General features: G+C 34.3%; 1 protein-coding gene across 3 annotated transcripts in view; it reads right to left on the reverse strand.

The window, feature by feature from the left end:
• Positions 1 to 624: 624 nt before the first annotated feature.
• The window catches only part of LOC136031762 (uncharacterized), a 59021-nt gene continuing 34343 nt past the window's right edge, over positions 625 to 25302 (reverse strand). For all 3 annotated transcript variants that reach the window (XM_065711496.1, XM_065711497.1, XM_065711495.1), the window contains exons 2-3: positions 23121 to 23284; positions 625 to 1054 (exon numbers count right to left, since the gene is read on the reverse strand). In XM_065711496.1, coding sequence (XP_065567568.1) covers positions 788 to 1054; positions 23121 to 23270 — 417 coding nt within the window. In that variant the 5' untranslated portion in view covers positions 23271 to 23284 and the 3' untranslated portion in view covers positions 625 to 787. The remainder of the gene's footprint in view (positions 1055 to 23120; positions 23285 to 25302) is intronic.

Consider the following 25302-nt stretch of genomic DNA (forward strand, 5'->3'; position numbering starts at 1 on the left):
TATTCTACAATCAGAAACTTATTTCTATAATATATACTTGCTGGCTACAGTCCCTTCAAATAATTTACATATTTGTGTTCCGATGTCAAAAATTTCCCTCAAAAGATTAGAAGCAGCTGTAATCGGAGCGCGTGAGAATGCATAAATTAGACCAAGAGACTAACCACTCGGATTGTTCTTGAGCGATTCAGTGAAGTATTAGGTAGTTATAACCGGTTTAAACAGAGTGGAGAATAAGTAGCGTGCAGACACCAAACTGCTCGTTAATAAATGTACATAAAAACATTATATTGCGCAAATAATTACAAGAAGAATTGCTAAGGATAGCCTGCGCCTAATCGTAATCTTGAGCGAGAAACCCCTTAAGTTCAACCTTCTCATGTTTATCTAGTTGAAGCAACGAAGAAAACTGATAACTTTGTCTTTGACCGAGTTGCCGCCCCGGAAAAAGAATTGACCAGGGAGTCAAATGCCTGGGATTCTGCTAGGCCTTCAGCTCTGGAATAATTTGTTCTTCAGTTAGCTGTGGACACTTGGACGATTTCCCTATCATACCTTGCTGCACGTTGCTGAAACCTGCATGTTTGCTGAGCCTTAATTTGAAAAAGGAATGATGATATGAAGTCACTGAATAAACCTTGTATTTATTGTAAAGAAAATAAAATTAAAAACACTGTGACTAGATGTATATGGCCAAGATCGGTCGAGATTTCTCCTTTAAATACTGGCAAACCGAGCACAAAACGGAATATATCAATTTATTTATGAGTAAACAGCAAAACTACGGTTAAACCCCCCATAGGACCTCTCCTGTCTCCCTTTTACGTCTTCTGCCTATATTATCTAGTAGCTTCCTGTTTTCTTTTGCTTGCATTTGTAATCGACGACGATTCATTTCTATTAATAATCGTTGACGAAGGACATCCAGTGGATTCAGGATCGATAGCATTGGTCGGTGAGGTCGATCTCTTCCAGGTAGACGCTCTGCAGAATATGCTGCTAAATTCCCCATGATAGTGTTCCCTTCGATGTCGCGCCGTTCCCGTTCCAATCTCTGAAAAATAAGGAAAAACTTCAGAGGTAAAATCAAATATTTTGGTTTCTATTAAACAAAAATCTTCAGAACAATCTTAGTAAGACCTGTATTTTTGTGAGCCAACAGAAAATTGCTAGTACCTGTTCTTATTAAACTTTTGAACAATTTGTAACTCTGTTGGATAAAATTGTTGACGAATTGTGTGCATTAAATTCAAAATTCGAATAATAACCTAAGATGTGCAAACTCTGTCATTTAGGAAATAACTGTAGACGACTTTGGAATTGAAAGTATTTAATTTTATATTCATGCTCATTTTGAAGTTTAAAATGGTGTTTTAAAATCTTTTAACATTGGATTTCATGCTAATTTATGCTTTTTATGGTTACCAGTCAATTCATATGTTTCTGTGATTCATTAGCAACAAATTTGTATTAAGTAGCACTTTTTTCCGCGAGACAACAGATAATTATTATAAAAAGTTGTGATGGTGGAAACACACCTAACTCTTATGAGTATTCACTAATGACAAATTTACCAGTTCACAAATTGCTGTCCTGAGGTAGAGCCTAAAATATGGGGGTGTCTGAATAAAACAAAATTATCCAACCATTTCGTAAGTTTAGTTATTTTATAGGAATTTCTGCACCTTGCTAAAAAAAAATTTATTTTGAATTTTACTCAGCTCCCGAGGTGAAAATTAGGAATTGGGCTTCCTAGTATCTCTTTTAAGATAAAGGTCTTCGCAACATAATTCATTAAATACATGATCTATTCTGTCACTTGTCTTTATCTCTCTTCGCGCTAAGCTGAAAGAAACCAACGAAGAAACCATTTTGTTCTCGAGTTTTACCCAGCGTAAACTTGAGTGAGTGAAGCATAATACAAAGGTACCAAAATTCCTTCCCCCTCCGGAAAAAAATCAAATAAATTTTCAATTTAGGAAAGCCTTATTTTCCACGTGGAGGGGGCATTTTCCAGGGGGTATTTTCTGCGGGGGGAGGGTTCTTTCCGAGGGGGATATTTTCCAAGGGGGGTTCAATTCCTAAAACCATGAGGAGGACACCCCCTCCATAATACTTCGTTGTTCACGCTAACGTTATTTAGAATTTGAAAAAGCTTCTTATTCTAATTTAATGAACCGTCTGTTTAACTTGTTGTTCGTAAAGGATTAGGATACAAAGTCCTACTTTAGCGTAAAAAGCCAAGCATTGGAGAGGGGGAATCCCCACTCCTACCACATAAAATTTGCCTTCCCGAAAAATGCCTGTTTACTCCACCATGACAAATGATATGCTTAAGCAATAGGCAATAGGTTTTTCTTTTTCAAATTAACTAAAACTAACAAGTTTTTTTTTTAACTGAAAGTAAGGAGCAACACTAAAACTTCAAACGAACAGAAATTATTCCGTATATGAAAGGGTTGTTTTCTTCTCAGCACCTCGCTCTTTGCACTATAGTCAAAACTCTTTGTCACAACTCTAATTTTAAAACAATGAAAACTTTAGTGTAAAAAGCGAGGCGTTTACGAGGGGATGGTCCCTTTTACATACTAAATAATTTCTGTTTGTTTTAAGTTTAATTTCGCTCCTTACTTTCAGTAAAACAACTTGTTTTTCAATTCAATTTCTGAACGTTTTTCAACTAATGCAGATTCGAATTTGACTCACCCTACACGAAAAATTAAAACAAAATTTGCATATTAATTTTGGGAGATTTATTCCGTATATAAAGGGTTGTCCCCTCCTTATTGCCTTGTTCTTTACGTTAAAGCTGTTAGCGCTTTTAAAAAGCTTTCTTTTCTAATTAAATGGCCCTAGTGTTTCAGTAAACGCCCTTAAGAAATTATTCCATCCATCTTCCGCCTTGTCAAATTTCAAACGCTCCAGTTTAGTATTCAATTGTTCCTGAAAAGTATTCAACTGTTCCTGAAAACCCTCTCCAGATCTTCTAGGAGCATTATTTCAATACGGTCCTCCTGGAAAAAAACAACAACAAAATTTCACGTTGGTATTTGTTATTAAACTATTTTAAAAATTCAATACAGTAACGCTTTCATAAAATTAACAAGTTAATGAAATTTTAGCAGAAAAAACAAGTTTTTTAACTAAAAGTAAGAACCCGTGTTAAAACTCCAAATAAATAAAAATTTTCCCATATATGAGGGAGCTTCCCCCTCTTAAGCCCCTCTTTCTTTATACTGAATTTTGACTTTTTTCTCTCAATTCTTTAAGAACGACTCCACAAACATTGGGACCACTTAAATAGAATTAAAGCTTTGTCAAAGCAATAGAAACTTTAATTTAAACAGCAAGGGATTTAGAAGGATTCAGCCCACATCATATATTGACTAATTTTTTGTCTTTTTCAATGTTTTTCTGTACTTTCAGCTGAAAAAAAAGTTATTTTTCTAAATTTTAATTTCCGATTTTTAATCAGATCATGCCGGAAAATTCGGCTCCCTCAAGATGGTTTCAGGCACCGTCCCCTGTCCCCACTCTACACCCACCGACACTCTTTCACAACTAATGATTGGAAATTAAAAAAAAAACTTTTAAAATTTTTCTTTTTAAAGGGCCATTATGTTTCAGGAGTCGCTTTTAAAGAATTGGGACAAAAATTCAAAACATGATTAATTAAAAGTATGTGTATACTATATCCTAAATTGTACCAAACTATATACGTATACTATATACTAAAATATACGTAAGAATTTCAGTCCATTTTAAGTTTTGATGTTGCTCCTTACTTTCAGTTAAAAAATAATTTTTGTTTTAAGATTTAATTTCTAACCGTTCTCAAATAATACGGGGAAATCTGGCTCTCCTCCATGAAAATTCCTTCCCCTACGGAAAAACTCCACCGTGGAAAGCTCTTTTCACGTAAAAATACTCCTCCCCCACCCAGGGAAATTTCCCAAGACAATTCCATTCTAGCTGAAAATTCCGCCCAGAAACTTTCTTGCGCACGATCTCAGGTGAAAAATGTTTCTTGCGCACTTTCATTTGAAAAAAACTTTAATTTTTGATTGTTTTTAAAATCATGCCGGTAATCTGCTCCGTGAAAAGTTTTCCTACAAAAAGCCAGCAAAAGTTTTTTTTAGGGGGGGGGGGGGTACGAAAGAAACTTTCAAAAATGCATCAAAAATGTGAAATTGATATCTACTCCCTTATGATTTCAGGGTATATTTCTGGTCTACGCTGTTATTATGAAAGTAAAGAATAACATTAAACCCCAAAATGAGTAAAAAATTTTCCGTACAAGAGGGGAATCGCCCCTTCCTTATCCATACCTCCACCTTGAGGTAAAAGAAACTTTGGAATTTAATCATTAGATCAGAAATTGAAAGCTCTAGTTCTTCTTTTGAAGTCCAGAGGGATTGGAGACCAGCCAGCTGCATGGGGGTAATATTTTCCAGTGATGGTTGGTATTTTTGTGTTTGTTTTCGGGAGGATGCGGGTATTTCCGTGGGGGGCTATTTTCTGCAGGGTGTATTTTCCGGAGGGGGGTGAACGCCGGCCACGGAAAAAGGACATCAAAAGATAAAAAAAGGATCTAATATCTTTAGATGCGTCAAACGCGGCATGCTCAATGCCGATAAAAACCAGAAAAGAACAGAACCGTCTAACAATAAGAAAAAAGGAATTGCAACTAATCAGGTGAAGAAAAGAAGGGGTAATTTAGAATTACTTTTCAATAAAACTAAAAGTAATTAAAATCTAACCTGGATTAGACTGAACTCTTATTGTCCGGATGGGATTGGAATAGCTTAAATACATTTGGTTTACTTTTTTGTGCGGGAGAGGGAGGTGAGTCAATTGTTTTTCGTTTTCTTTTTAAAAAAATGTTGTTTCTAGTTTTTTTTTATCTCTTCTTGCACTGTTCTTGTTGTTTCATTCTTCCGGTTTCGTATTGCTTTCGGTTTATTCTTTGTTGCATTAATATAAATGAATAAATAATCTTGAACCGAGTTCAGCTAAAATTAAACATGCAAATCAAGCTTAAAACGAACACAAATATTTTACTATTGTGGCATAAATGAAACCCAAAACGCACAGAAACTAAATAAATAATCACAGCAAACAAACATACATCATGTACTTAAGCCAATAAATAATCTTTAAAACGATTAAAGCTTTGATCAAAAATGCGAATCAAGATTGAAACGAATAAAAATCAATTCAAAGAAGAGTACGGGTATTTTCTCCTTCCCTAACTGTGAAAGTCTCAAACTTACTGCGTCATTGGCACTTTCCTGAAAATGGCATTTATTACAAACATTTTCTTACGTACTTATTACATCATTGAAAATAAAAAATGAAATTACAGTAAAATGAAATTTTGAGCTGATTGGCTTTCCAGCGGTTGACATCATTATGAATCAAATATTTAGTTTAACCTTGTTTCTTCCTAAGACCGTTCACGACAAATTTATTTTCACTACAAACAAGAATTTAGCTACTGCCTCCTTTCCTAACTTTAAAAATATAAAGCCTAACGCGTCATTGACGCTTCACTGAAAGCAAATTATATAACAAATATTCTCTTTTCCAGTTATTACAGCATTGAAATGAAAACATATATTAAGCTTTTCAAATTTTAAATTTTATTTATTTATCAAAAGAATTTTACTTTTTCAATTTTATTTACTCAATTAGAATTAAATCTTTAGCCTCCTTATAGCATATTAAACGCTAAATGCATATTAATGCGTTCAATACCTCGTGGTAATTAAATGTTTCTCCTTGTACCGTAAAAATATTACATTCATATACCTGCTGGTGCAGAAATTTTAGCCCACTACGCCGCTGCGCGTATGGGCGGTTCTAGCAGACAGCAAACTAAATGTAATCGATGAAATTAGGTTCCAATCTGGGTTTTTAGCCTGTTGATAAAATGTTTTCTAACTATAACTGCATTCAGTTTCGCTGGGCATTGATATCTCAATTTTGGGAAAATCTCAAAAGTAAGGCAAGTAATTACTTTTTTTTCAATTTTTCAATGATTTTTCAAGGATTCAACAACTTTACCAAAAATAAGTCATGCCGGCTTGACGACTGGTTACAGCACAAATATACTTAAAAAACGCAACCAGTACATATTTTTCTTAATTATACACATAACCCAACCATCACTGAAATAAACACAAATAAAGAATAATAAAAAAAGAGATAATAATTACTGAATAAAAAATTAAAAAAATAATTATATAAGAAAACGAATACATTAATAAAAGAAGAAAAACCAAAATTACTTAAGTTGTTGTCTCTCGTGTTCCAGTATTAATGTAAGTTATTGTGATTAATTGTAACTAATAACAGGTATTTTGAGTTTAGTTTTAATTGTCATTATAGTAAAAAATTTCCTGTTCAACCTGTTGAACATTCAATATCAGACCAAAATATTTATCTTGCAATGTACTTAAACATAACATACGTCCATTTTCTCATGTAGCCTATTTAGTCTTCAAGTAAGTTTCTACGTTCTTATAAGAGCTTTTCAAAAAGCAAAAACAAGAAAATGGTTGAAACTGAAGATTAAATACGACGCAGAAGTTTCTGTTTTCATTGCTCATTGATGTAGGCTTAAGTGATTCTAGAATGTATAAACTTCCTTGAGTTAATTCGAAAGAAATTAGTTTTTCGGTGAGGTGTAAAATCCCTTTCGTAGCTAATAAATCTAAGACGCTTGAGAAAAAAATAACAAGGGTCAGTGCCCAATGCTTCTTAGTAATTTTCCTCAAATAAAAAAAAAATCATTTTTTTTTCCTTTCAGACGGGATTATCAATTCGTCTGTCTTTTACTTGATGTTAATTTTGAAAGGCAAGTTTATTCAAATGAAAGCGGAGAGCGGCATTAAAATTTAAAACCAACAGAAATTATTCCAGATATGGGGGGTCTGCCCCTCCTTCCTTAAACCCCCACTGTTTGCACTAAAGTTTGATAGTGTTTTACTCAAATAGTTTCATAGTGTTAATTCAAAAGAAATTAGCTATTCATTGAGGTGTAAGATCCCTGTCGGAGAAAATAAGTATAATATTCTAGGAAAAGAATAACAAGAACCAGTGCCCAATCCTTCTTAGTAATTTTCTGCATATAAAAAAAGTAAATATCTTATATCGTTCTCATTTCATACTGAAATATCAAGTTCATTGATCTTTTAGTGGCAGTTAAATTACATTTTTTTTTCAAAATGAAAGTAAAGAGCAACATTAAAATTTAGAACGAACAGAAATTATTCCTTATTTGAGGGGGATTGCCCCCCAGCCCCCTGCTCTTTACATTAAAGTTGATTTTGTTTTGCTGAAAGCATTTTTAAGAGCTGAACAACGTGGATAATGGACAAGTGGAAGTTTTATTTCCCAATTGCCTTTAAAACATTTGAGCTTGAGCATTTTATTGTTGGAAGCAAATGTGCTTTTTCGTTCGTGAAATATTGTGAAGAATACTTTTTATCTTATTCCAATAGTCCTTCTGACAATGGATTCATTCTCAAAGCATTGGAGGAAGAGAGGAAGTCTTTCTCTTAAAGACTGGGGACTAATGATGGGGAAACCCTCTCCCCCACCCCGCCTTAACATATGGAGTATATTTTGTTTGTTTTAAATTTTAATATCACTGTTTACTTTCACTTTAAAACACTCCTTCTTTCAATTTAATTCCTGTTCATTTTTAATACCATATCCCGGGTTATCCTAATTAGGAATGGGCGTGCTATCATGTCTTAAATTCTCACTCTTTTACTTAAAATTCAGTGCTAGGTTTTCCGTAACAATACTTCTAGATAAAGGGGACATCTACTTGTATTTGCTTTTCAAAAAAGTATAGGGTATTCTTAAATAGACTATTATTTTTGCAACAAAAGAGGGTTTTCATCCCCTCAGAGACTACCTTGTAGGTTGGAAAAATTGTAAGCTAAACTTTGGTTTTTAGAGCTTTGATTTGACTGTTAACAATGGTCACTTTTCAAGTAGAGTTAGTTGTTGCAGTGTTTGCTTCAGGGTTCAATTAAATATGAGGGAGATTTGACACCCATACCCCTTTAAATTAGGTTTAATATGTGTACAGCAATACTTCGGTCATCTTTAATGATGATCATTCCCAGAAAAGCACACCGTTTAAAATATTTCTAAGGGGATGGGTATGAAAAAACTAAAAACAAAATTCGGGATCATCGTTGTTTCAGTTTTCAAGGGAAGTTCTTCGCACAGATTCTTTTTAGAGGTGATCCACCCTCCCCGTCCCTTCTTTTCAGGTAGGCATTCGAAAGCAATCTTTTATTGTTAAATCTAAGATAGTTTTAAAATAAGATGGGAGTTATTACCGCGTATAAGATGGGAGCTCCATCCGATTGGGATGGAGAAGGAGCGTGTATAGCTGTGTTGGCCTTAGGCTGCCTGGTGCTGCGGTGAGTTGTTAGTAGTAGTAATAGTATTACCACATAGCACACTTAATAAAGGCTTAGTTTAAAAATATTCCTCAGAATGAAGGGAGACAAAGCGGAAAATCAAAACCTCCCCCTTGCCATAAACTTCTACGTTTATCTGAATGCTAAATGAAGGTTAAGGCCCATTCTCAATAACATGTTACTAATACCAAGATTTAGCTAGAGTTAATTTGAGCCAACCGGAATTTTCCTGAGAATTTTATAGCCAATAAGAAGATTCTATGAAACATCTGATTGGCTAAAATTAGTGCTAGCTAAATCCCATTTTTAGTAAAATCTCATTGCGAGTGGACCTCTAGAAGATATGGACCTAAAACATCCATCTCGGAAATTCACCCCCACCCCTGCTCACAGAAAGATCTACTAGCCTTCCCTGAGTACCTGATGTGCCACTGTCCACCACTATAGCTAAATTTTATGAAGCCTCAAATATATGAACTCAGTTAAATGAATCATGAAATTATAGTATATATTAACCGTTTATTTTTAGAGCATGTAGCTTAAGGAACAAATACACTGCCGCACAGTAATGGCCTCTGAAATAAAAGAGCTGAATATACAGCTTTTTAAAAATTCTAAATCGATGGGTTAAGTCATAATTTTCGCTTGGCTGCATTTTTAGCCTCTGCGTTCAGAAATTGTTATTTTGCACCACTAAACGGAAAGAAAGACCACGTTGTTGTGGTACGATCTCTTTTGCTTTTTAAAAAAGGCACTAGAACTTTCACTTTCTGTTTGATTGAACCCTACCCCATTTTTATAGGGGCTCATCTTCGACACGGTTACGCCTGGGGAAGAGCAAACAAAACAATAAGACAGAAGAACACCCGTTCGTGACGAATTTTCTCGGAACAAGATACAAAATTTCACATTTTTGTAGATAGGGTCTTGAAACTACTTTTTTAAGGTTCTCTGACATGTTGGATTTGATGGTGTATTTTTTGGAATCACCATAAGAATTCAATTGTTTTGATATTTGTGTCGTTATTAAGACTCCTTTAGAATTTTGATTACTACTAGAAGGAGTTTTTCGTTACTTACAGCGCGTTCCAATGAACTGTTTGATAGTAATTTGTTCAGCTAAGGTTTTTTCTAAGGAGATGGAGTGAGGGTAGATGCCCAGTTTTCTTATTTCTAATAAATTATTTCATAATTCCCCATATAAAGTCAGGATGTTGTGTTGTTGTTGTTTTTTTTTGGGGGGGGGGCAGAGGGGGAGCTCTGGTTGTCAGAACCCTCTTAACTATTACAGTGGTCTTAGTCGCTATGTATACGTCTAGCAGAATTATGATCCAAAGAGAATCGAAAGTTTATATGAGTCGGATCATGAGAGGTGTAACATGGGAAGATAGGAATTAAGAACAGTTATCAGCACTAACAATCTAGCGTAACTATAGCCCACTGTTCCGTCTGTCAAGCCGAGCCCCTTTCTCCAGAGCCCCTTTCTCCAGAGCCCATTTTTTTCGCATCTTGACCAAAGATAATAGAAAACATAAAGAAATTGGATGTTTAGCGATGCAATCTGGAATATAAGGGTTAAATACTAACAAACCCGGCCTACACAAAGAAGACATAGGTTAGCTTGGGTAAATTTTGGCAGGTTAAGCAGCTAAGCTGAATTTAAGCTGGTGGGCCTACTAGTGATTTATTTCTGCTTCCTTCACCATCCCCAACATTTTAAAGCACATCAAAAAGACAAATATGCAAAATTTTAGGATAGAATAGAAAAGGAACAAGATTACCAAACACTAGATGGTGGTTTCATGTACGTAGTAATAAGGTTTCTATCACCCTCTGTTAGGAGATTGGGACGGGCCTAATCTTCTTTATTTATAGCAAGTGGTGTGGCAATTTTTCTGAACGACCCTTAGGTTTATTTTTGAGCGAATATTGTTAAAAATTAATATTTTTGGCTAATTTTATAAGGCATTCACATGAAAATTTGTTGGGGTGTGAGGGGGGAGAAGGATTACAGAAAAAAATCAGAACAGGCGATTTTCATGAAAATTGAAAAAGGAATTGAAAATAGTATATGAAGTTAAAAGGGACAATTATGAGAATCTGGAGATTTTGAACCTGATAAATTTTCAGCCCCCCTTCCCTTTACGTACGTCCATGGCTTATATTCTTTATTCATCTTCTTCTTCATTCATGCTTACTTTCTGTATGTCTATTTACGTATGTCTATTTCTGTATGTCTATTTACATGTATCTATTTCTGTATGTCTATTTACATATATCTATTTCTGTATGTCTATTTACATGTATCTATTTCTGTATGTCTATTTACGTATGTCTATTTCTGTATGTCCATTTACATGTATCTATTTCTGTATGTCTATTTACGTATATCTATTTCTGTATGTCTATTTACATGTATCTATTTCTATATGTCTATTTACATGTATCTATTTCAGTATGTCTATTTACGTGTATCTATTTATGTATGTCTATCGTATGTCTATTTCTGTATATCTGTCTATGCATGATTATTTATGAAGATTCTAAACACTATACACATTTTATTGACATTTAACCTACCTTAGCTAATGAGATTGAAGACTTCCTACAACTGCTCAGCCAGTAAATTGACAGACAACACACTCAACCTAATTTACAGGAAATCCTTATTTCCGAAGAGATATACATATTAGGTGTGTGGCTGCAGCCTACCAATTTATTTCCCTGGAAACCGTAGAAGCCCCTCTCCTTTATTGTTGGTAAGCTATCCTAACATATCTTTGTTATATACTTAGGATATTCGTCTGCTTAAACCTATTATAAACTTAAATTGATGTTTCAATTTAATTAACATTGACAGTTCATTAATTAGAGGTGTATGGTAGCTTTAGAAAATTCGTTTTGAGTGCAATAGAATGTGAATTGGGTTAACTAAAAGTTATTTGTATTTTTTATATATTTTTCCTAATTTTTTAACATAGGTATTTGCATGTAAATTAATACATCAATAAAGTATGGAAACAATAATGATAAGTAACCAATTAGCATGCAGATAAATATGAAGCAAAAACTACTAGCTTCACTCAGAGTGAAGCAATACTCAGCAGAACTACACAAAAAGCTTAGGTTTAATTTACGTAAATTATTAAAAAATTAATTTATTCCTATTTAATTTAATTAAATATTTCATTTACTAATTTAACTATTTGCTTTTATGATACTTCAATATTCCACTTTTACTAATTTTAATCATAATAATATTGATTATTTAACTATATTTATAATAATTTAGACAAGTTTAATTTTGTAAAATATGGATTAAAATTGAACGTTTAAACTTATTAAGATGTAGTCAAAATCCTTCTGAAAGTACACATTTTGTGTTAATGTTAATTTGCTGTGGCTATGTTAATTTGCAGACTATGGCCTCTGTATAAGGGCCTCTGTAAATAATTAGGATCCATATTCGGTAATACGCCTAATGCATGATGCATATATACATATACCTAGGCATATATGGACATATTTAGTTTTCTTTTATTGTATTGTCTTTTATTTCTGGGTTTGATTTTCTCCATCCAGGGTAATTTTTGTTCGTTTGTGATACAGACTGCTTCTTATATTGGTTAATTTCCACCATTTTAAAGTTTTAGTATTACCAATTGCTTTTCATGAAGGAAGTTTTATTTTCTTTTAATATGTATCGAGAGTATCAAATTTATTATTGGCGGGGGAAATAGATACAAATATTTTCAAGTGTTAAACATGAACATTTTGACATTTTTGATTAGTAAGGTTTGTTAAAAATGTCATAAATAAAACATAGGCAAATTAATTAATGATGACTATTTACACTTTACTAACGATTCTCAAGGTATTTCAAACAAATATAATGTCTAAAGAACTATCCAGAATTAGTCGTAGCAGAACAAAGAACGAATTGTTTAACTAAATTAGCCAGTCAAACAGTTTGTGGTAACAAACTGTAAGTGAGGAGCGACAAGGCTCAATAGTTACCATTTGCTAACTCTAAATAACGGAATTTTGATATCAATAGATATATCAAAATAAACTCTAATAACGGAATTTTGATATCAATAGATATATCAAAAGAATTGGCTTGTTCTATTGATTCCAAATATATAAAATTCATTAAGTTTAATGTCACCCATAGAAAGCTACGCGTCTGAAACAATGTACCTGATTTTCAAAAAAGGGAGAAAATGCCCCCTAAACATCAAGGGATCCTAATAAAAATCACATCATTAGGTTCAGTGCATCAAAAAACTCTATTGTAGAAGTTTCAAGCTCCCATCTGCAAATGTGTGGACTTCTGTAATTTTTGCCTGGAGAATTATTTGTTGTTGTTTTTTTTCTTTTGTTTGTTTGTTTTCCCCACGGGTGATCACATTGAACTAATAGTCCTAGAATATCGGGAATGGGCTTATTCGATCTGAACGTAAAAGTTCTAGAGCTTTTTTTAAGTTACCAACATATTGGAGGGTAACTAGACCCCTTCCCCCCTTTTTTCATCAGAGTTGTCTGATCAAAAAATTGAGGTGGCCATTTCGTTTAGCATAGCTGAAAAGTAACTATACCTTTGGAGATAACATGAATCCCCCTCCCCCAGCCGCAGGGAAAAGTTCTTTAAGTTATAAAATTTGCCCAATGTTTACATATAGCATTTGTTATTGGGAAGTATGCATACATTTTTCGAGTGGAAGGGGGGGGATTTTCTGCTGGGAATTTCACAGGTGGAATTTTACATTGTGGGAATTTGCCGGAATTCCTATACGAATTTCTTTTTATTGGTCTTACTTTCTCTTTGCCGACTCAATTTTACATTTGGAGATGTCAACGAAAATTGTATGGGGGAAAATTTTTACCGGGTTGGAGTTACCTAGAGTATCTTTCCGTAGTAGGAGGGATTTTCAACGGGATACATTCTCCAGAGGGATTTTTTTTCGGAGCAACTTTCTACTAGGTGGGGGGGGGGGGGTATTTGTGGGATTCCCCTCCACAAAGGAGGAGATTTCCGGAAAAAATTTAAAACAATCTTTTCAAATGAAAGTTTTTTTCCAAATGAGAGGACGCTAAGAAAAAATTTTCACCTGGAACCGTCCGCAAGAAATTCCTTGGGGTGAATTTTCAGCTAGAATGGAGTTATCTAGGCCAGGGCTTCTTAAACTTTTGTAATTCCCAACCCCATTTATGATTGCGAGTTTTTTAACGACCCCAACAAATATAAAAGAAAAATAAATTAATTATATACGCATATGAAAATATATAAATTTAGAATTCGTTTTGAAACATATAAAAGTCTAAAATTGAAATTTGCACAAAATGTTATAGAAATGTTTTTATTATAGTTTCAAAAACAAAAATGGGTTCTGACCGTGTTAATTCTCTCGAATATATCCAAGTAGTTGCGTGGTAAATATTATATTAAAGTTTACGTTAAAAATTTAATGAGACGGCTGTGCCTGTTTTTATTGCATAACAAATCAAATCTTGGCGTAATGTTTGAAACTGCTGGATGTAAGACCTCTTCAACATTTTTTATCGCTGAACGATATTGGGATTTAATGTGTGTTAAAGCTGAGAAAGTAACTTCACATAAATATGTGGTGTTGAATGGCAGAAGTACATTCAACGCCATATCGGCGATTGTGGGAAATTCAGTTCTAGTTCCGAACCAGAATTCAGTCAAGGGTTTTTTTTGGAATTGTAGTTTGAGTCACACGAAAACTCAGCAAATTTCTCTTGAGCTTTAAGTGGCAGACGATCAATCTCATTTAAGGCAATCCAAAACGGCTTTTGAATCCAAACTTTTTTTTTGTAAATCAATATCTAATATAAAATATGTCCGGAACTGTATTTCTAGTGCTTTTAAGTGATCTACAATAGTTTTTGCAATAAAAGTTTTACAATGAATTTCCTCAATTACAAAATTGTCGATACTGGAAAATATTTCGAATGAATTTTTTTCGACCCTACTTTTCGAAATGCTGATCTTTTTAATAAAACTTTCAATTTTATCGTTTGAAGTAATTATATCCCAATTTTTACCTTGAAGAGACAAGTTAAGATCGTTAAACTTCACAAAAATATCTGACAAATAACACATCTTGGATAGCCAGAAGTCATTCTGAAAAAAAGCAGCAAATTCACATTTTCTTTCAGTTAAAAATATTTCGATCTCGTCCTTTAATAAGAATAATCTTTTCAAACTTTGGCCTCTTAACAACCATCTTACTTCTGCATGTAATAACAAAGTTGTGTAGTTGGAATCTGTATCCTTACAGATATTTGAAAATAAGCGACTGTTAAGGGCATGGCTCTTAACAAAATGTATGACCTTAAAAGCATCCTGAAGCACATCGTTCAATTTTGGTGCTTTTTTTTGCTGCTGCCACTTGGTGAGTAAGGCAATGAGTAAAAGCTATATGATCATAATGAACAGCCTGCAAAAAATTATTTAAAACCAATATTTCTGCCCGTCATCGCTCTTGCAGCATCTGTTTTCGGTTTCGGTTTCAGATTATTTCGGTTTTAAGAGATTGACAAAAATAAATCTACATTTTTTTTTATAAATTTCTATAACATTTTCCGTTTTACAGTAAATTTATGCAAGATATTATAATGATTGGAATAGAAATGCTGTTGAAATGCGGAATGCGGAAATGCGGAATAGAAATGTCTTTCCGAACCAGAAGATTTTATTATATATTTATCTACGATGATTGTTACTTTCTTTATAACAATAATTTTACAACTTAAACAACATTTTATGTTAAATTGTATTTTTACCACTCACGACCCCATAATTTTGCTACGCGACCCCAAATGGGGTCGCGACCCATAGTTTAAGAAGCCCTAGTCTAGGAGGATTTTTCCTGGCGGGAGATGGGGATTTACCCGGGAATAGCTTTTCATGGACGTGTTGTCCGTAGGGAGGGGGAATTTTCCATGGAGCCTGATTTCCCATCATTATTTTAAAACAATCAGACATTTAATAAAAAAAAGTTGTTTTTCAACTGAAAGTAAGGAACAGTATCAAAAATTAAAACGAACAGAAATCATATAGATGTTATTTATATGAGGGGGACTGTCCCCTTCTCAGTACCTCACTCTTTACGCTAAAGTTTGACTTTTTGTCCCGAACGACTCCTGAGACACAACGGCCGTTTAATTAGAATAATAAGCTTCTGTTAAAGTTCAGAAGAACTTTAACATAAAGAGCTATGTATTGAGAAGGGAGCAGCCCTCCCATATAATTAATAATTTCTGTTCGTTTTAAGTTTTGATGTTGCACCTTACTTTCAGTTGAAAAAAAAAGCTTTTTAATTTTATTTAATTTTCTGTTAGAATCATCTAGATCGGGACACGAAAGTAGCTAAATGACAAAATGGGTGCTACATCAAAACTTAAAACGAGCAGAAATCATTAATTATATGAGGGGGGCTATCCCCTTCTTAGTACCTCACTCTTTACGCTAAACCTTAACTTTTTGTCCCAAACGACTCCTGAAACACAACGTCCGTTTAATTAGAATAATAAACTTTTGTTAAAGTTCAGACAAGCTTTCGTGTAAAGAGTGATGTGTCGAGAAGGGGGCAGCCCCCCTCATATAATTAATAATTTCTGTTCGTTATTAGATTTGATGTTGCACCATACTTTCAGTTGAAAAAAGCTTTTTAATTTTATTTAATTTTCTGTTAGAATCATCTAGATTGGGACATGAAAGTAGCTAAATGACAAAATGGGTTTAATATCAGAAAAAAAAGAAGAAAAGCGAAAACGGGGTTTTATAAGGGCAACAAAAATACTGGATGTAACGGAAACAGACATTTCGAGAAGATAACTATTTCCCTTCTTCAGCACTATTAGAGAAAGTCGTCAAAAATATAATTTACGCTTTCTGAGCGAAAACGTGAGCGATTTAGAATAGAAAGAGAGAATAAATAAATAAATAAACAAAATCAAACACCGTGGATATCAAAATCAAACAAAAACTCAAATTGAAAGAATTAAAAGGCTACCAACGCAAAATTAAATAACAGGTTGCTTGTTTATTTTAATTGAAAGCTTCTCTAGTCGTTAGATGTTGGATGAGTGGCTGACCTTTTCTGATTTGGGTTTTTTGTTTTCATTTTTTTTTTACCTGTTTTTTTATCTGCATTGATACCTTTGTAATTTCTCCAATTTGGGTTTTTGTTTCATTTGTGTCTTTTTATTAGTTTTATTCTCTTTTTTTGGTCTAAGTCGTTTCCAATTTTTGCTCAGAAGATGTGAATGGGGTTTTTCGGGGGGACTTTCTCAAATATTGCTGAAGAAAAGAAGCAGTTGTCTTCTCGAAATATCCGTTTTTGTATCATCCAGTATTTTCATAGGCCTTATAAAACCCCATTTTGGCTTTCATTCTCTTTTTTTGTGATGGTAGGCCAATGTGGTTTACAAAATTATCTTCGTTATGCTTCATAAGATAGTCACAGTGTGTGTTCCAGTAGCCAATTATAATTAATTGTCATGATTTATATATTGCTACTTTCATTGAAAAAATCCGAGACAACAACAAATCTATCCCTGAATTTACTCATACTAAGCAAAGGGACTTATAATTACAATAATCCAGGTGGATCAAAACATTAGGTCACTTAGTGTTTTGGAACAAAAGAACAACTAATTATTGTATAGTTGAGTAACTTCTGGAATGAACTTCTATGTTAGTAAAGATCAGTAAAGTACTTCTAGTAAAGATCATCGAGATCTTTAAATGGGATAACTTTGGTTACTATTTGGCAAGGTTCGTCCGTTATTGGGTCTTAGTTAATGCTGCCACCTAGAAACCAATTTACTGTGAAAATACGTCTCTTTTTGAGGGTGGAAATAAAGTCTAACGAAGTCACACAACCATTATTTGTTTGTTTTTATTGTCTTTTTGATAACGGAAAAAGAAATGATGACATAACATTTTAAAAAGTACAATTGTTTTTTTTATCTGGTTGTTTCAATTTCTTTTTATTGTAACCAAGTGAAATATACAAAATACGATAACCTGTAGTTTCAGACAAAAATAAATTTCGTTACAATTACAACAAATCGATTGATAAATATAGCTGTGGTTATTGAGGATTAATTTTGGTTGTATTGTGGTAATTATAATGTGGTTATTGAAATAATGGTGGTTATTGAAGTTGTGGTTATTGTGGTTATTGGGGAAGTTATTCGTGATTTTTCTACTGAACGCCAGGAGTCTTTCCGTCTTTGGTCATTTCTGTTTGTACCATATTCTAAGTTGTCAAAGTATGCTTTCCTTTCTTTTGTTTCTTGATTTTTACTAAGTCTTTTCTGAGCCCTGCCCATTTTTTTGTGATGGGTTATAAATAAAATGATGATGATGATGAAAAGAAAAATCATCTGTGTTTCTTCTTCGTGGGGATTCCATTTTAGGAGCTCAAAAGTTTGTCTGAAATACTTCTTTCACTTTGAAAATTACAATTAAAACCTGTTGACACAACACGACTGTGTAGCATTTTATCGCTATCCCGGCTCCCTTGAGCTTCCTATCATTTGGTATACAAACCAGTTTCTAGCAATAAATTGTATTGTCGGTTGATCAGTCGTACGTTTATACAACTTTACAACTTCGAACGTGCTTGTAGTTCTGCCTCTTTGGCTGAAAAAAGCGAAAACGCCTTCCTTCCAAAAAACCCGTCTATGAGTATTTTTATCCAAATTTGGCTAAGATCACAAGCCAAACAGCGAAAAATTCAAACCAAAGGATCACAGTGGCACAAATTTGGCTAAGATCACAAGCCAAACAGCAAAAAATTCAAAACAAAGGATCACAGTGGCACAAATTTGGCTAAGATCACAAGCCAAACAGAAAAAAATTCAAACCAAAGGATTGCAGTGGCACAAATTTGGCCAAGATCACAAGCCAAACAGCAAAAAATTCAAACCAAAGGATCACAGTGGCACAAATTTGGCTAAGATCACAAGCCAAACAGCAAAAAATTCAAACCAAAGGATCACAATGGCACAAATTCGGCCAATATTACAAGCCAAACAGCGAAAAATTCAAACCAAAGGATCACAGTGGCACAAATTTGGCTAAGATCACAAGCCAAACAGCAAAAAATTCAAACCAAAGGATCACAGTGGCACAAATTTGGCTAAGATCACAAGCCAAACAGCAAAAAATTCAAACCAAAGGATTGCAGTGGTACAAATTTGGCTAAGATCACAAGCCAAATAGCAAACAAATTTTAACCAAAGGATCTCAGTGGCACAAATTTGGCAGCCAAAATACAAAGGCAGCCAGATAGCCCCAGAATATTGAGTAGGAATATGCCATTCCAGGGTGAGTACCTTTGACCGGAAACTGGGGTCCTTTGGAATTCGATGCTACACCCTTTTGTTTCAATTACGTAGGAATATGGCAGGCAATGTCAGCCAATAAACTGACTAGTAGAAATAAGGTTCAATGCTCTGTAGACTAACTGTTAGTTCGGCGAAAGGCCTATCGGTAAACATGGATAAACCGATGTTGTTCAGTACCAAACTGGGTCAAGCGATACCTTCTCTATGGCAATAGGGCGATAACAGTCCGTGAAATTCTTGGAGTCGATAAGGCCTAGTCTAAAAGAATATCATTGGTACTTTAGATTATATGGTACAAATATAATAAACGTCCATCTGGTCAATGGAGTTTAGGGCGTTAAGAAAATTGGTTATGAAACATTATTGAAGAGGGGAATTAAAAAGCCAAACTCAGAAGAATGCATTTATTTTGGGATAAGGGGTAATTTTTGGGAATTAATAAAAATATATATTCATTAATATAGTTTTTGGTTTTAATTTTGTTTTTTACTGTTTGGTTTGTGATCTGAGCCAAATTTGTACCACTGTGATTCAAAGGTTCACAGTGTCTCTGGAATCAATGCATCAGATATTTACTGGGAAGAAAATTGTAGCCATTTCTTGCCGTATATTGTGTAGGAGCGTGCTTATAATGCTTCTTTGCTAACCCCTAAGACAAATGTAAAACAAGGACTTGATCGCATTTGCTTCTGACACAAAAGGGTTCAGATGAACTACGATTTATAGGTTAGTGATTCATATAAAACCACTAAACGTTTCTCTTTTTGTTAGTAAGGAAAATTCAAAAAGAAGATTTGTGGCCTTTTACAGTGTCAATCCCCCAATTTTGTCCCGGGAAAAAATTGTTGCCATTTCTTGGTGTATATTGTGCTAGAGTTTGAACACAACTTTTTTCGCTAAACCGTAAAAAAAATGTAAAATATGGGCTTGATCGTATTTGCTTCTCAAAGACTCATGTGCAATTCAACCACGATTTGTCGGTTAGTGATGTATAAAACCACTATGCATTTCCCTTTTTGTTCCTATTCTTTAGCAAAGAAAATTTAAAAAGAATATTCACAGCTTCTAATCCCCTAATCAACTGCTGAGAAGAAATTTTTTGCCATTTCTTAATGGAAATTGTCCTGGACTGTTCTTATAATGCTTTTCTGCTAAACTTAAAAAATGTAAACACGGACTTGGTCTTATTTACTTCTGAAAGAATCGTTTGCTGTTCTAGAACAATTTATTGTTAGTGATATTTATAAAATTACTAAGAATTTCTGTATTCGTTTACTAAAATTTGCATACAACCTGGTGGCTTCAAACTGCAATAAGAGAGAAACTTTTATTGGTCGGGCGTATTGTGCATCCAACCCTACCTTCTGTTGCTTTAAACCAATCGGTGATTCTACACCTATACCTTCTGTACATTCTTTGTGTCCCGATCTTCCAATATGATCTACGCGAAGCAACTTTGTGCATATGCACAACCTCCTGGTTCCTAAGTGGTAAATATTAGCCAAATTTTAAAACCCACCCCAGGAATGAGACTCAACGACTGTCACGTTCCCCCAGTAGCTGGAAGTTTCCAAAAATTTTAATCACTCACGCCAAAAGACTTAATTTAGATTAACTTACTGCACTCAAAGTGCTATCAGAATTAAATCAAATTGACGTTATAGCTGTTACAGAGGTATAGTCTCATGTCCAAAGGTCTCTTCGTTTGTCAAATTATTCACAGTTTATTAAGGTCCATCCTCTTGATCACCCACTTGAAAAAAAGGAGGTGGTGTCATGTATTTTACTAAATGTAACCTTTTCCCTAAAATTATTCCTGTTCCTAATTTATCTGAGTACGATGAAATCCTTTGGCTAAGTAATAAACCTGAAGAACTCCCCTTCCCTATAATATTATTGCAAGAGCTGTCTTCTATTACTCGCCACACCAAAATATCCAGCAATTGCAGACCAGCGCTAATTTTGTTATATATAAGTACCCAAACGCCGGACTTTTTGTGATGCCAATGAAACTTAAGATGGATTCAATTTTTTCCTCTCTAAAAGTTTTGCAAATAGTTAAAATACCAACAACTAGGGAACCTCTCTAGATGTCATTCTAACTAACGTGAATAGTTTTTAGAGTCCCACCTCAGCTTTGCCTCCAGTGGGTGGGAGTTATAAATATCCCTCCTCTCGTTCCCCTCTCTTAACTGTAAGCATACATTCTAGTAGCTTATGGCTCTTTCCGCCCCTTCAAAATGCTGGCCTTCTTTCTTTTGGAACGTGGCTGAGTCTGAGGATTGGTCCAATATTTATAATTCACATGATAAAATGAAAAAATCACTACCTTTCACAAAAAGCTAAACGATAAATATCTATTTCCTTCCCAGAAAACAGATATAAAAAGCGCTCCAGTAACAAACCATTCATTGGTCAACCCATAAAAGCGTTAATTAGAGAAAAATTAAATCTCTCCAGAAATGGTAAACTGGATGAAGCTAATAAACTAAGAAAAGCAATTAAAAAGGAAATACGTAAATCTGCCCGATCCTACTACAAGAACAAGGTCAAAAAATTGTTTACCAATAAAGTAAAAAATTGGTATTCCGAGGTAAAAAAAAAAAGTTGTGTGTAGGAGTCTAGACCTGATTGATTTCAACCTACCTGAATCCTCTGAAAAATTGGAACTTGAAAAATTGCGAAAAACAAGTGTCTGCCCTTTAGATATCCCGTTTCGTCTTCTTTGTGCTTTCAGTGACTTTCTCTCAAAGCCCTTGTCTGTTATTTTGAATGAGATTACTGCGTCTGGCCCATATCCGCAAACTGCGAGACAGGGTTTCATTGCCGCCTTGAAAAGGAAAGACGGAAAACCTAGTTTTGAAGGTGTTCGTCCTATTTCACTCACTCCTATATTTTCTAAACTATATTATTTTCTATGTGAAGGATTCCTTGCAGATTGGCTAAAAGAGAAAATCCTACTTTTTACTGACCTGAGACAATTCGAGAACTTCAGATCCACTTCTACTTCCCATTACCTTGTTTTTCTTAATGACTCAATTGGAAAAATTCTCGAAAAATCTAATTGCTGGCTAAACTTAGTTTCCATTGACCTTCAAAAAGTTTTGACCATTCTGATTTCAATATTGGTCCTTTCCTGGTTAAATTGATCGCTTTCTTTTTATCAAATGGATCACAGGTAGTTAAATATCAGAACCATTATTCCAGCCCCCTCCCTGTCCACAATGGAGTACCCCAAGGTACTCTCCTGGGTCCCCTCCTTTTTTTAATTATGATAAATAACCTCGCTAAGGAATTTCCCGACAGATGGAAATTCTCACCCCTTTTCCTCAACCCTATCCCCCCAGATATTTCTATGTCTTCCTTTAAATTACTTGGGGTTACATTTTCTTCTAATTTAAAGCAGGGTATCCACCTCGAAGATATTTTCCATAAAGCTAATGCGTCCATGTCTCTTCTTAAGCTCTAGAATAAAATTAACGTCCCCCATCCCATTCTTTACGGATATATACTTCCTTTATCCACCCACACCTTGAATATGCATGTCCAGTTCGGCATCCTGGGCATCTCATGTGATGAATCAGAAAAAATTGAATCCATTCAAAAAAGAGCCCTGAAAATAATTTTTAAAGAAGCTACGGTACTATACTCGCTCCTTCTAGAAAAGGCTAAACTGGAAAATCTTTAGCACAGGAGAGGAACGTTGTGCCTCCGTTTTGCAAAAAAATGCAATAATAAACCTTCATACGGAAAACATTTCCCCCAAAAGACACTCCCCATCCAGACACCGCCTGCCACGTACTGTTTCTGAACCCGTTCCTATCTTGTCCCCCATCCATTGCTTTTCCTCCATGCATGAAACAACCTTTGTCCCACTCATTACTGATAAAAGAAACCACTAGTTTTCTTTTTTTTTCTTTGGCACTGGTGATACCCAAGTTTTATGTCTGTTCGATTCTTTTGTTCCCTCTTCTTTGTTTATATGTTCTCTTTTAAACCTTTTCAACACCAATTTTATCTCACTCATTTTTAGTTTTGTTTTAGTTTTTACCTTTTTAACTTTCTGACCTTTTGCCGCTAATTTTTTTTCGACTAATGAATGGCTTTGCTTTTCTGATTTTGTTGTATTTGACATTGCTTAGCCAGTTTTTTAGCTATTGTGTTATTTTTATGATTTTGTTTTATGGTTTTATGACTCAAATATGTGGATTCGGTCCTACAGTGTTTGTGACAGACATTTTTTGAAATTAAATATCTTATCTTATCCTACACTAAAAGAAGATTACTCACTCTGTAATTATCCTCAGCCAGAAGGCTTTGTACTTTTGTCCGAATGGCTCTTGTCTCATTTCTGCCTCTATTTTTGCCAATGGGTTGACTTTCTACAAGAAGCCAGCATATTGTTACAAATACAAAACCGGTGGTTGAGGACAATCGCATTACTCGGAGATAGCCTGTAAATAGTTTAAATGCTTAATATGTTATCATATTGGTTGGCATTGGTTACTTACTCAAGGGGTCGACATATTAACTTGTAGAGCTTGAGTGTTGTACATGCTGTGAAGTAGGGGTGTGCAGTACCATTTCCGGACCTTTTGACGGTTACAACAACTTTTGCTGAAAATTCATTTCAAAATTCAAATTCAGTGGTTGTTCACTACCTTCTGAAGGTATCTGGCTTTAGGGACAGGTTTTACTGAATTAGAATATATGGAACAAAAGAAAATTGAATTTACTTCAAGACATTCCCACGGTGCATAGAATCAAGGCTGCATAGAAACTATGCCTCGGGGACAGCATTAACCCCCACAGTCCCTGGGGCAAAGGTTATAAACTATGAAACTTGTGCATTGTTTACATATAGGCTTTATTATAGGAACTGCTTGCAACTCCGATTGCGACTACTTTCGACTACGATGGTAACTACTTGCGGCTGTAACTACTTGTGATTGTGACTGCTAATACTAATGCTTTGATTTGGTTTAGTGGGGAGGGGTTTAAACTTCGATGGTTAGGAGGCAGTTTCAAAAATCCTGTTCGTGGTAATTTCAAACGTTTTGAGTTTAATTTGAGTATTCAATTTATTGTTTATTTCTTTTAGGATTTATTTATTCATTTACACCAGTATGTGTTATCTTTATGTTTGACGTGATTAAATATGTTAATTTCTGTTCATTTTGGATTTCATTTGTTTCTTGACTTAAATTTCTGGTTGTTTTAAGTTTGAATTATCAAAGAATCTTAGTTCTACTCATCTTAATTTTTAATTTGGGATCTTTACTTTTCTTGAAATACTTCTTTTTTGAAATTTTACTTCAATTAACTTTAGAGTATAAATCCATAATCGAATTCAGGAATTTCTACTAGATTTTTACTTTACTCACAGGCTTTGCAGCAATTTCACACGCGATATACATTTAAACCCTAGACCATAGAAAAGAGGAAGAGTGACATAGAGACGAAGTCCATATAAATTGGACATGTTTCTTCCATCAAAGTCCATATACATTGGACATTTTTTTTTCCATAGAAGTCCATATAAATTGGATATTTTTCTTCATCGAAGCCCATATGAATTGAACTTTTTTCTTCCATCTGTTCCAAATGCCGAAGTAGACTTTATGTCTAGGAGATTCAAGATTCATTCATGGTCCATGCAGGAATCACGCTTCAACATCTCGCTACAATCCAAAGTCCTTTCTTAAAGAGTCACCAAACATTTTAGAACCGCTTTAATGACCTTTATGTAGTTAATGAGCTTTTATGTTGATTAGATCAAACAGTTCGTGGTAACGAACTGTAGTAAGGAGTGACCCGGCTCAATAGTAACCGAAACTCTAAAAAATGGAATTTTGATACCAATAGTTACATCAAAAGAATCGCATTTTAATGCTGATTTTAAATATATATGTGTTTCATCAAGATCAGTTACGACGCCCCGCTCTTCACGCTGAAGTTTTTTACTCTTTTAAAAAGCAGAGTTGAGAGAAATAGTCAAACTTTAGCGTAAAGAGCGGGGCGTTGATGAGGAAGCAGCCCCTTTCATATATGGAGTAATTTCTAATCGTTTTAAGTTTTAATGTTGCTCCTTAAAAAACTTTCAGTTAAAAAAACTTGTTTTTTTTATATAATTTAGGAAGAATTGACACAACTGACGCATGGCCACAAGTTTTTGGTAAAATAGCAAAAGAATGATGGAAGATAGTGTAGGGGGTTGACTTTGTTCGGCCTTTACAAATTTTCGAGGATAAACTAAGCTTTTATTTAAAATTGTTCCCTAGCTAATTTCAAAGTGTTACTGTGATATCGCGACGATGGAATTTTTCTAAACATACTCTATTTGAATGATTCAAATTGGCCTGAAAATATGTTCAGATTGATAATTGACAAAATATGGCTACAATTCGAACTATCTATCTTCATGCTATTTTTCAGGAAATTAATGTGAAGTAATGGCTTTGAAGTACTATCT

Source organism: Artemia franciscana, chromosome 10 (genome assembly GCF_032884065.1).
Source record: "Artemia franciscana chromosome 10, ASM3288406v1, whole genome shotgun sequence".
Taxonomy (NCBI): domain Eukaryota; kingdom Metazoa; phylum Arthropoda; class Branchiopoda; order Anostraca; family Artemiidae; genus Artemia; species Artemia franciscana.